Here is a 13,488-nt window from a genome sequence, read left to right as displayed (position 1 = left end):
AAAAAGAGTGATCCAAACTATCAGTAGCGTCCAAATGTGAGGAAATGTGGGGTCTTTGTTAAAAAACCTTAATGATTCTTCGAGGGGTGAAGGACTTGTGAAGGTGATAACATGAAGATTAGGAAGGTTAAGACCATCTCTAAGCCAGGGCCAAAGAGGAACCATACCCATTGGTCCTCTGTGGAAAAGGTTTCTCGTTTTTCATTCATTCCTTCTGTAAATAAATAATAAATCTATTCAGAGTGCCCACTAAGTGTAGCAGTTACTTTGTTAGGCACTAACATACACCTGTGAATAAAGCAGACATGGAGTTTCCAATCTAGGCTGAAAGCAGACAAACCAAAGATTAAAACGAGTGTAACAGTTGTAATAGGGAAGGGGTGCAGTAGTATAGGTATTCCGAAATCAGGAAAGTAAACTGTAGCAAGTTTTACATGCATATTGGGAAGAACCATCTAGTTTTAGCAAAACATCACCTATCCAGTTAAATTAATATTAAACAGGATGCTGTTGGTTGTATAGATTTGTTTCTATTAGTGTTGAATTTTTTGTTTTGTAGTTATATAAATGTTTTCAGTAATAAGGAGTTTATACCTGGTCTACATATTTAAGGGCATTATAATAGGAATTATTTAAGTTGGCACTCAGGAATTCACAAGATTTTTTTCCTTTAAATCAGTAGTTCTCAAACTTTTTGGTTGTAGGACTACTTTGCACACTTTAAAGTTACTGAGGATGTCAGAGACCTTTTGTTTAATGTGGGTTCTTGATATTTCCCCATATTAAAAATTAAAACTCACCAGTTGCAAAGATTATTAACTCATTAAAAACAACTTCGTTGCATTTAATATAAATTACATAGTTTTTTAGAAAAGTAACTGTATTCCAAAACAAAAATTTTTAGAAGAGTACTTAAAAAAAAAAAAATTTCTGTAATGTCTGACTTACTAGAAAACAGGTAGTTTCAGATATTTGCTTCTGCGTTCAATATCATACATGATGTCGCTTCTGGAAAATTTCACTGTACCCTTTTGAGAGAATGACAGAGAATAAGCAAGTGATATTTTAACATTATTTTGAATATAATTTTGACCCGAGGCACCTTCTGAGACTGTCTTAGGGATGGCCAGGAGCCTGTGGACCACACTTTGATATAAAATAGAAAGAAACACTCATAACGATTAAGAATACTTGCTAAAAAATTAGTGTTTAGGTTCAGATCTTATTCTGGCTCTTAGGCTATTGAATGTAGACAAATTATTTAATATTTCTTAAGTTTTATAATCATTTTTCTTCACCTGTAAGATGGATATAATGATACCCATCGTTTAAGATTATCATGAGGATTAAGTGAAATATTGCATGTTTAGTGCCTGGACCTTGTCCGGCTATCAATAAATAGTAGTTGCTGCTGCTGTTGGTGTGTTATCATACTAAAGCTTGTAGAAACTTCCAGATGGCAGCGTATTTAGGTTCTTTAAAGTATGTGAGTAAGCTAAATAGTTAATTTTCAGCATTCCCAGTATTTTCGTATTTGAAACTTTGCAGTCATACAAGACAGCTTTGCTTCTCCTGATTTGCCTTTGCTGACATGTATGACAGAAGATCAAGAGTTTGGTCCTGACTCCTTATTTCACCAAAGTGAACTTGATTTTGCACCTCTGAGGTAAGATGATTTTTTTTAAATTTGCATGTAACCTTTCTACTCTTTCTTTTCTTGTTCTGAGTTGTTACTAATAAATATTAATGACTTCAGCCTAAAGGTGAGACTTTGGGGGAGGGGGTTAGATATTCTTAGCAAATACTCTGAAGGTAAAAGACCCTAAGTTAAGACATGATGTGTATCAATTTAGCCTAGTAACGTGTAAAAATGAGCCAGGTTACTGTAGTTTATTTTAAAATATTTCTAATGTATTCTAGCATTTCAGTTGTATTTTAATTTAGAGGGCACACTGGATTTTTCTTTTTATAAATCTCCCCTTTTGTTTCCCATCAGGCCAACTCCACTTTGTAAAAAGCATTTATTTCATGGTCAGTAACTTGTTTGACACACTCATTTTGATCAGCTGATATTGAATCAGCCTAATTATCTTTCTTTATGTTAGAGGAGGTGTGAATATGAAGTAATAAGATTATTCTAACAGACACACGTCCAAATTAACAATTACTCCAAATTAATGCCCTTTAGAATAGTCATAATGGAAGACAAGTCTGGAATTCTCCAAAACATTTGAAATTATCCAAGAATATGTTTTCTTCTTTTAGAACTAAAAAAAAAAAATTAAAAAAACCCCTTAAATTAAAAACTATAGATGTTTACCTAGTAAAAACCTCCACCCTCTGCTTTACATTACTTTGTAGTACTTTAAAATTTCTTTTATGAGAAGTGTTTTGTATATAATAGTCAATGATGAGGTTACTGTTGTATTTTTGGGAGTAGATCTCTACTTAAGTGGTTTTCAAGACCATAATAAATAAAAAAAAGAGCTTAATAGTAAGCTTAATAGTAAAAGAATTAATACAGATTAAGTGAATTTTAAATTATGGTAGGTGATAAACATTTTAAATAGTAAAGTTTGAATTTTTTATTTAGAGTCTTTTTTTTTTTTTGTCACTATGAAAGTATTTATATTTTTTGGCAATATTGTTTTAGGAGAAGCCTGAGAAAATATCAGGGTCATTGGATGGTAGTTCACCTTAGTTTTTTAGAAAATTTGCCTTACTTCGTCATTAGCCACCTTAAAGGAATTTGAAATTAGAACTTTGTTTTTCAACACACTTTTCAAATAACCTCAATATCAGTGACATACAAGTTTTGTATTTTTTCATGTTAGTATTTAAAAAAATAAATGTTCTTAATGTGTATTTTTAACTGTGAATTTTCAGAGGAATTCCTGGGAAGTCTGAAGACATTGAATGGTTTTCTCGACCATCGGAAGTTAGTGAAGCTTTATTCCAGGCAACCTCAGAAGTAGCTTCAGACTTTGGTAACAGCCGCTTTAGTGTATCTCAGCATCCACTTATAGGTAGTACAGCTATTGAGTCTCAGGACTCTTTTTCACCTCGCGAACAAGGAACCAAAGAAGAGACTATTTCATCTGATACAGCTGATAAACTGAAAACTCCCAAAGACTCTGATAGTTATGGTGCTCTTTGTTCATATATGTCGTGGAAGACACAAGAAGTTACACAGGAACCAGAAACCAATTTAGCTGGTAAAGATCAAGTTTCTTTTTCAACTTCATCTGATACAAGTGATGAATATGTAACTCCTAAAGAACGTGACAGTTTTGATGCTGCTTGTTCATATGTGCAATATTGGAAACAGGAAGTTATACAGCAGTCAGAAAAATATTTAACCAGTAAGGACCTTGATTTTTGTTCAGATTCATCTGATACAATTGATAAAAATAAAATTCATGAGGGAAGTGACAATTTCAGTGCCCCTTTTTCATATATGTCATGGAGCAAACAAGGAGTTTCATACCATCCAGAAACATGTCTAATCAATGAGGAACATGTTTCTTTTGCACATGAAGCTGCTCCTCATTGTAATAATAAAATGTCATATTCTTTCTTGCATTGCTTGTTGGAAAAAAGAGGAAAAAGTGTTCCCTTGATGTCTGATAGTTATTTTCAGAGTATTTGTTTAAGGGCTCCACCTGAGAATGAGGTGAAACAAACGATGGATTCTTTGGAGGGTTATGAAAGAAATGAAGAAGGTCTGGGGAAAGACTTACCTCATTGTTTTGAACTAAAGGAGAATAGCAATACTTTGGCATTTTCAGAGGTGCATCCCAGATCTTCAGAAATACAGTATATTGAGAATGTTGTAGTTCCTGATAATTTTATAGAAGTTTCAGAAACACGTATACTCTCCAGGGGACATGATATCGCTAAGGTAGAGGCTTCTGATTGTCCTCTTCAGACTATTACATCCAACTTGGATGAGACATCAGAACAACTGTATTTTCAAGGGGAAAGAAACCAAAAGGCAAGTTCTGCTTTTGGTGGGAAAAATGTTAATGCTACTGAAAATGTAGCCTTTGAGGCAGTTATTGCTTCTATTGAGCCTTCCAAGAAAGAGAGTACAGGAAATGAAATCCAAGCTGACGTCAATAAATCTTTAACAAACGACAGCCAAGAAAGTGAACCCCAAAATTCAGAGTTTTCTCTATTCAGTTATAATGATAAAAACTCTCTCTTTGATAAACTTAGTCAGCCACTATGTCAGTCTACTCCTGGGGTGTTTGAACCAGCAGCTTCAAAACCATTGTTGCATAAAAAAGATGATTATGTTAGCTCCTTGTACTGGCGTCCTAATTTAAAATCACTCCCCAGTACTCCTCAGGAAATGTTTATTAAGCCACCTTCTTTTATTCCAGAGCTTAATTCATGTGCTGCTTTAAGTCAAAAATCTCACAGACAGGTTGTTGGTCCTTGCAAAACACCGCCAGCTTTAATTCAATGTGATACAGACAATGAACCATTTCTTCCAGTTGGGAAGACAGAGTCTGTTCCTGCTCTTGACCTTGCAGAGAAGGTAGGATCTTCAAACATTTGTCCACTGAAAACGTCAACTTCAGATTCATTGTTTTTACAAGATTTAAAGCAGCAGACCTTTGAAGAAGTTGCAGATTCCTCAAGCTGTATTTCGGGTAAGAATGTAAATTCTAGGTATGTCATTGATGGTCCATTTGCAACTATAGGAACTAGCTTTTCAGCAAACTTGGTGGCATATGATGCAAAGTCACAAGGTGCTTTACCAGTGACCAAAGGTGCATCATTAATTGCAGTCGGCCAAGAGACATTGCTGAAAGCGGATAGAGGCCTAGGTGAAATTCCTCGGCCTATGGGAGCCAAGTCTGTTTTAATGATACATACAATTATGCAAAATGACTCCTTTTTTGTAGAGGGCCTGCAGGGGAAGGCTGAATCTGACACCTGTACCCTGGGTGACGATGCTGAATGCTGTGGCCTAGATGAAAATGCTGTTATATGCAGTGAACTACAAAGAGAGGTGAGACACAATACAATGATAGCTGGGAGAAACATAGTCTTTTCCATTATTGTTTCCGGAAATGGTATTGCTACTTGTTTTTATTTTACTTTTTACTATTTCCCAGATATGTGACCAAAGTGATTTGACTGGTGAGTGCATTGAGCTAGCAGGCTTAGAAAATTTGCTTGATGATCTAGAGATTTGTGACAGCTCCCTGCACTGGCAGTCTGCTTTACAACTACCATCCAAGGACGATAGCTGTTTTGAAGAGCCTGTAAGTTTTTCCATTAGACTTCTTATGGGGTAGGGAAAGAAATATTGTATACTGTAGTTGAAAATGGGGATAAAAGTGCCCATTTCTGTCTTCTAATACCAGTTTGTGACTTGTAATCTGTGACTTTATCTGATATGCAGAAATAAGATCCATTAATTTGTTAGTGGTTGGCATGAAAGAAATGCGTTTGTTTTGTAGACTGACTGTAAGACTTAGTGAGTTTCGTGGTTTCTTGGAAAAGGCCATCCTTTGGAGCTCCCGGGCCTTTCATCTGGAGGCATCCTAACTCTTTTAAGTTGTGCCAGGAGGAACCTTTGGGACAGTGTTAAGATTAGACTCATTCATGGAAACACTGATTTGTGCTTCCCGCCCCCCCCGACCCTCAACGTACAAGCCTTGGAATAGTGGAATAGACCTTGGAAGTATTCCCGTATATTCAAGTATTTCTTTTTAGAAGCTCGTGAAAGATTTGAGTTCAGAGGTACCTTGAAAATCATAAGAACCTGTGTTTCCCCAGGAAGGATACTGAGGTGATTAATGTCCAAACTGGTCAGTGTCCCCAAAGGAAACTACCCCCTTTCCCAAATGAGCAATGTACTCATATATTATTACATTCCCTTCCTCTCTGTTTAAATCATCATCATCATTGTGTGTGTATGTGTACTAGAAAATTATAACTTTGGGGTGTTATAAAAATTTTGTGTCAACCTTCCTTTTACACAAGGCTTTATTTTCCTGGATCCTGTGGCTTTAATGTTCCTCTGGTCCCAGTCCCATCCTCTTCTGTCTGATACTGTAAGCACCCACCTGGATCCCACTTCCTTAGAATATATTTTTATATGCTGTTAGTCTTTAAATACAGTTAGATAATATACGTGGCATATTTAATGTTACTTTCCTTTTCCTGTTCTCCCATGTATAAGGTTAGTATGTTAATTGGAAAGATACTAATTTAGGTTGCAGTCATACTCGTATTTAGACCCTTAGGTTCACACAATTGATAGGAGGTATGAACGAAGATAGTGTGATGAACTTTTTATTTATAATTTGTTGAATTTGAAAAGAATTTTAATGTAGAGAACTGTTAGGTTAGTTTTATTTGCTTCAGCATTTTAAAATAGGCATTGTTTCATTCTAATTTTCAATCTAATAACCGTGGGGATAGAAATGAAAGCTAACACTGTGCTCAAGTACCATGCTAACTTTTAGTTATATACTAACTAAAATTTGTTTAGTCCTTTCATTAATCCTATCAGGTAGGATTGTTGGGATTATTATCATCCCCATTTTACAATTGACACTTAGAGGGTTAAGGAACTTGCTTAGGATCATTTAACAAGAAGGGGAACTAGTATTTGAAACTAACTTTATCTGTATACTTAACCAGAATGCATAAACCTCCTCCCTATTTAGCTATTCTTCAGTGAAACCAAGCCAAGATTTTGCGTTATTTGGCAAGAGTGAAGGCTTTGAAGTCAGTTTCAATAAGAATGAAAAGCAAAATTTGATCAATTTTAAACTTAGAATTTCTAATATTTTTGATAGTACTACTTTTGTAACTTGTATCAACTTTTTCAGTAGTTAAAATATATTTAAAGAAATAAAGATATATATTCAGTTAATAGTGAAGTGTTGAGACCACGTTACAAATTTTATTTGCCCTTAACTATAGCCTTAAGTATATTTTTTCAGTCTAGGGAGGATGCTGTTCCCTGTGTGTCCTTTACTCTTAGCTCCATTCAGTGGTCTTGGAGTTACAGAATGCCAGTTTTAGGGGTGCAAGGAGTCAGAGATGGCAGTAACCTTCCCATGTGGCTCAGCTTCCTCTCAGGAGGCTTGGTTTCTTCTTTATTCTCATCTGTGTCTCTGAAGAATCATTCATGCTTGTTTGCCTGACTTGGACACCTACTTGTCATTCTCTAAATCATTATTTGGGTGTCCACTTATGTATAATGGATGTAGCTTGGGGCTATAAAAAGAACATGACTATTTGGAGTCAAAACTGTTCAGTTACTTTGTTACCTTGTGCCTTGGGCAGATGGCTCGTCATCCGCATAAAGAGAAGGAATAGTAATAATCAACCTCATATATCGTTAGATTACATGCCGTAAGGTATATAGCACTTACACAGCGCCTGGCTGTTAGTTCTCCACTTCACTGAAACCAGACTATGGACTCTCACCAGTGTTTTCCTACTCTTTATTGTTATTTTCTTCTTTCTTTCTCCTGGTTCCTGGTAGCAGCAACTTAACATTCTTTTAGCCTCTGCTAAAATACTGTTTTAGAATCCATTATTTTGGCCATGTAACTCTAAATATTATTTAAGGTTTACTCCTTAGATTACTTTTCTCTTTGTTTTGTTGCCCCTACCTCCTCCAAAAGACCTAGATTCCTTTCAAGATTTAAATGCTTTTCTCTGTGTGGACGGTTATCACCTCTGTTTTTAGACCGTAATATGTTATCTTGCATGAAATTTTTTTGTGAACATTCCATTCCCATCACCTCAAATTCAACCTGTCTATATCAAACATCTTTTTCCTAAAATCATACTGAGTGGTAGATTTTTCTCTGTTCTTATAGAGGTGTTAGTATTTCTTGGTTTCAAAAATGTTGCCTTTGATTCTTTCTTCATTATTGATTAAAAACTGGGAGATAAATCAATGTTGATATTTCTTCCTCCTGATTCCTCCCATTTTCAATTAGTAATGAAGATCTGATCTCTTAAATAAATACTTCTTATCCTTTGCAGTCTACATTTTCTTTTATAGTACCTACGCTAATGTCTGGTATGTATTTTGAAACTTTGATATAATGAAGTTTTATTGAAGTCAAGATTGGAATAGAATCATTTGCTTCCTGTTAAACACGCATGCTCGCACACACACATGAGTATAGATCATATGTGTAATATGTATGTTAATGAAATGAGCTGCACTTCAAAAAAATCTCCTTCAGGAGTGGAAGAATTGGAAACTAAGTTAAAGTTTGTGCTATGTTTACAGTAGGGTTTCTCTGCATTATTGTCATTTTGGGTTGAATAAATTCTTTGTCGTGTGGCTGTTCTGTGGCTGTTCATCATTTTAGGATGTTTAGCAACATCTCTGGCCTCTACTCACTAGATGTCAGTAGCATCCATCCCTAAAGTTATGAAATGAAAAATGTGTCCAGGCCTTGCCAAATGTTTCTCTGTAGGGAATAGGTGGGTGAGTGCAAAAATCTCCAATTAAGAACCGCTAGTCCAGAGAAACCTATACAGGCAGTAGAAGTAGAATATGTTTCTACACCCTGCCAGCTTCCTAAGAATATTCATTACTACACAATAAAAAACCTTGATAAAAGAGAATAGAAAAATTCATGCTTATATACATTTTTATACTCCCTCCTGAGAGGGCATCACTGCAATAATTTTTTTTAGGAAAATAAAGAAACCTAAAAGTGGTATATTGTTTTCGTGTTAGAGCATACTGTGAATTTGGTGAACAGTTGTATACGTTTATATACTAACATCACCAATAATGGTTTCTAATTTCTTTTCTAGCAAGGACATGTTGGGATCTGATGAAACTTTAGGAACTTTTTCAGCATTTAACCTTTACTTCACTGTCAGTTCATGCTTCCCACTACTTTAGTTTCAAGAAATTTGAGGACTTTTGTTTTTTTGGTAACTGATCACAGATACAGTTTTTGATGCTTTTATTTTTCTTCTAAACATTTGTGGATTTCTTGAAAATATTCTTGTTCTCTCTTCCCTCCTTTCCTTTTACCTTTCCACACACACGTCTCCTTTAAAAAAAAAAAATCCTTGTACCATAGTTCAAATCCTGCAATGATCACATTATTATAAGGAGCAAACTCTGAGTAATAGAACATTTCTAGGCCTCCTATCTGTAATATTCTACACAGGCAGACTTCCAGACCCTCAGAATGATTTTTAGAGACTTCTCGGAATTGACCAAACAAGATATGACCTGTATATGAATTCAAGAGGACTAAGAATATAATCTTAAGGAACTAGTATAACTAGTATAATTTATAAACCTTTATAAAAATGAGGTTTGTTTTTAGCAGTTGAAGTCTAAAATTAATCATATTTGCTTCATTTTTTTATCTCTTTTCATAGGTAGGTCATTCTAATATGGACATTAATAAGTCTTTTTCATCAGTATTGCCTCCATTTGTTCCTCATGAGCCAACCGGAGAGTTGGAGTATCACACCGCAGATCTCAGAATGTTGAGGATATCTCCTGAGATTGTGCCAAAGACTCTCAAACATTTATCAGGTACGTAGAAAAGGAAATATTAAGAGTCCTTTTGACTAACTGGTTAAAAATTTTGCTATGGCTAGCTAATTTTTTATTTTGAACTCCTGCGGTAATGTTAACTTTGGATTAGGTGCATTTATAAATGCCCAGGTCTTTTATTAGATGAGCCATTTGATTTTTCATTGCATTCTTCATGACACTGTTGAGAACTGAATTACGTGGAGGGGTCTGATAGTAGAGTCAGTTTGTTACTATATTCCTTCCTGTGACTTGAAGGGAAAAATAATTGAGCACAAGAGGACAATAGTAGATGCAAATAAGTTTGTAGAGAGGAAACTGAGAGCTTAGTTTTGAGGTAGAAAGCAAGATTATCTATCTGCTGCAGGAGGTGAGGACTGGTGGAGGTATTAGGAGGTTAAAGGAGAGTGGCTTGGTGAAGGCTCAGAATTTAGGTTGAAGTGATAGGGGATGAAGCTGACCAAGGCCAAGCAAAAGGATTGGCAGGTAGTTCTGAGAAGTCAGCTGAGGTTAAAGATGATTTTATAACGTTGTCAGTCTATATAGCATCTCTGATTTTTCTCCACTAAAACTCAGAAATGGAGGAGATGAATTACAGGCTTGATCCTTGGTTGAGGGATTTGTTGAGTGGATGGGCGTGGTGGAAGGATAGCAGTGGAAGGGCGTCAGTGAGAGAAAAGTTGGTCAGCTATTGGTTTCAGCCAGCATAGGGGGAAAAAAGAAGTCAGGAGAGTGTTAGTCTGGGAGAAAATAGAAGGAACAGAGATTTATTTATGAAGTTTAATAGATGAGGTGGGTGTGAGTTACTGAGAGAGCTAAAAGAATGGGTAATTTTGGTCAGAGTGATTTAGTTCATTTAGGTGGGGATCGGTTTGAAGGGTGATAAGATCCATTGCTTGGCCCTGGGATTGGATAGAAGTTGAATATAAAAATCACTGGGATAAAGCAAATTGAGATTTTTGAGGCTAGTTTATTGGATTGGTGAACTATGTTTAAATATTTTCGGATTATGTGGGATTTGGGATTTATGGAAAGCCTGTGTCTCAGACCTTGAAGTCTTCAAAAAATGAATGGAAGCAGTTGGAAGTCACAAGGAGAACGTAATTGAGGGTGATATTGAAACTGTTTGTGGTCTGAGCCTCCAAAAGGAGATTTTATTTGTATGGTTTTGTTTGTTTATTTGTTTACTTGAGGAAGATAGAAAACAAGGGTAAGGACATGATTGTGAGCGGCAAATGCCAACTTTCATATCCCCTTGTTTCCAGAGTCATGGTCTATGGAAGAGGGTAATCAAGGTTTCCTCTTGATTACCCTCAAGGTAATCAAAAGGAAAATCAAGGTGTTTTTTTTTAAAGCAAAAAGTTGGAGAAAGTTTTGAGAAAGGTTGTTTATTAAATAGAATGGTTTCTAAGGCCACAGAGGAAAGAAGGGAGGGAAAAAATAAATAGTGGGAGGAACCAAGGTAAGAAAACAGAGCAGAAACAGAATGTGGGGACAGGAGACTGGTAATATTTACTTTTGTGTAGACCAGGTATTTCAGTGATGAGTATAGTTGAAATGAGTGGCCTCAAAAATAGTAATTACCAGAGGTAATTTTGATACCGGAACAATCTGAGGGTTCTAATTCGTATCTGGTCTGGTCCTAGAGATGAAATGAGGACTGCCATAGGACTTGAGAAGGGCATCGTGTCTAAAAATGTCTTTTTGTGGCTTTCTTTAACAAATCATAGCATGCCTTGGTAAAGAATTCTCAAGTTGCAGTCTATCCCCCCTAACATCCTTTGAAGTTGTCCTCAAGTTCTTGGGTGTTCTGTTTTGTTTTTTTTCTCTTGGCATTTCAGGTTGGGAAGTTTCTGTTGACCTCCTTCAAGGCTCACTGATTCATTCCTCAGCTTGTCCAGACTATGGATGAACCCATCAAAGGCATCCTTCATTTCGGTTAACAGCGTTTTTGATATCTAACATTTTGTTTTGATTCTTTCTTAAAGTTTTCATCTCTTTGCTTACGTTACTCATCTGTTCTTGCATGTTGTCCACTTTTTCCATTAGAGCTCTCAGCATATTAATCATAGTTACTTAAAATTCCTGGTCTGATAATCCCAAAATCTCTGCCATGTCTGAGTCAGGTCCTATTTCTTGCTTTCTGTCTTCAGACTGGTTTTTGCCTTTTAACATGCCTTGTTCTTTGTTGACCATTGGACATAATATATTAGGTAAAAAGACTGAAGTAAATGGGCCTTTGTTGTGAAGTTTTCAGTTTATCTGGCTAGAAGTTAGGCTATCTTACTGTTAGCTGTAACTGTGGTGTCAAGACACTAAAATTTCCTGTGGTGTCCTTGTTTTTTCTCCCATGTTGTCTTTTGGCTCCCCTTGAGACTCCTTCTTACACAGGATCTGAGGCTTGTTTGCATTCTTTCATCTGTAAGCTACTTATACCGGAGCCCTGTTGATGTGGTGGTAATATGTGGAGGGGAGAGGCTGCATTATAATAGCCCTATGATTAGGTCTCAGTCTTTTAGCCCCCGTTTCCCGGGGCTATTGCTTTTACAGGTGCCTCTCAGCATTTTCCCTTCCGTAGGTGAAACAGGAAGGCCAAAGGGGGCTGGAATTGGGTGTTTCCCTTCTCTTAGGTTGGTTAGTCTCTGATAAAACCAAATCATGCTCTGGTAATTTAGTTTCCCTTGAGGTTGTCCTACTGTTATGGAGACCAGAGGGCTCTAGGCTTCTAAAATGGTTACTTTCCCCCTCCCCTTGCTATAAATGTGAGGGCATTTTTGTCACGTCATCATCCTGTGAGCCTTGGGGTTCTGGGAAGTAAAACTCATGAAAATGTGGGGTCCCCTCTAAGGCTGGTTCCCAGGAGTTTTTATCTCTCAAGAGAGTCCGTACTTAGCCTCTAGCAGTTTGCCAATTACAGTTTAATTTTTTCTACCAATTTCTAGTTTCAGAGGGTTCTGCTACCCATAATCTGTGATTTTCTGTATTTGCCTGTCTGTACAGTTTTCAGGATGTTGGTCTACCTTGTAAACTCAGTTCTCTGATGGGTCTAAGAAGAGTTGTTGATTTTCAGTTTGTTCAGCTCTTGTGATATGGGAGTGACTTCTAAGCTATTTACATGTTGGACAAGAAAAATCTCTGTTTTAAAAAGTGTTCAGATATATAATAAAAGCAACTAAGCTAGAACTTTGGAAGGAAAATAATATATTTAGAATGAAAATTTAAACCATTAGCTTTTTGTAAAAACAGCGTTTTTGAGGTGTAATTCACATACCGTACAATTCACTCACTTAAAGTGTACAATTCACTGAGTTGTGCAAACATCACTACACTCTAATTTTAGAACATTTCGTGTCCCCAGGGAAACCCCGTACCTTTTAAGCAGTCACGCCCTACTTACTCTGTACCTCCCTGAGCACTCCCAACCCTAAGCAACACTAACCCACTGTGTCTATAAATTTGCCTATTTTGGACACTTTTGTATAAATAAAATCATACAACATGTGTTCTTCTGTGACTGGCTTTTTTGACTGAGTGCATTTTTAAGGTTTATCCATGTTGTTATAGCATATATCAGTACTCATTCCTTTTCATTGCTAAATAATAGTCCATTGTATGGATCTGTCACATTTTGTTTGTTCATTTATCAGTTGATGTCCATTTGGGTTGTTTCCACCTTTTGGCTCGTGTGAATAATGCTGCTATGAACATCTATGTGCATGTTTTAATGTATGTGTATATTTTCATTTCTCTTTGGTGTTTATCTAGGAGTGGAATTGCTAGTTCATGGTTGCAACATTTGACATTTTGAAGAACAGCTACACTGTTTTCCAAAGAGTGTGTACCATATTACATTCCCACCAACAATATGAGGGTTCCAATTTCTTCACATCCTCAACAGCACTTTTTATTTTCTGTCTTTTTGATTATAGCCA

General features: G+C 36.2%; 1 protein-coding gene across 1 annotated transcript in view; it reads left to right on the top strand.

Annotated features, from left to right (window-relative positions):
- Positions 1-13,488, top strand: part of ALMS1 (ALMS1 centrosome and basal body associated protein) — a 149,455-nt gene that overhangs the window by 17,711 nt on the left and 118,256 nt on the right. Inside the window, exons 3-8 of the mRNA XM_033124877.1 lie at positions 1,549-1,666; positions 2,887-3,215; positions 4,386-4,658; positions 4,914-5,020; positions 5,127-5,276; positions 9,397-9,556. Of these exons, the coding sequence (XP_032980768.1) occupies positions 1,549-1,666; positions 2,887-3,215; positions 4,386-4,658; positions 4,914-5,020; positions 5,127-5,276; positions 9,397-9,556 (1,137 nt within the window). The remainder of the gene's footprint in view (positions 1-1,548; positions 1,667-2,886; positions 3,216-4,385; positions 4,659-4,913; positions 5,021-5,126; positions 5,277-9,396; positions 9,557-13,488) is intronic.

Source organism: Rhinolophus ferrumequinum, chromosome 13 (genome assembly GCF_004115265.2).
Source record: "Rhinolophus ferrumequinum isolate MPI-CBG mRhiFer1 chromosome 13, mRhiFer1_v1.p, whole genome shotgun sequence".
Classification (NCBI taxonomy): domain Eukaryota; kingdom Metazoa; phylum Chordata; class Mammalia; order Chiroptera; family Rhinolophidae; genus Rhinolophus; species Rhinolophus ferrumequinum.
This window is presented reverse-complemented; position numbering and strand designations above follow the sequence as displayed.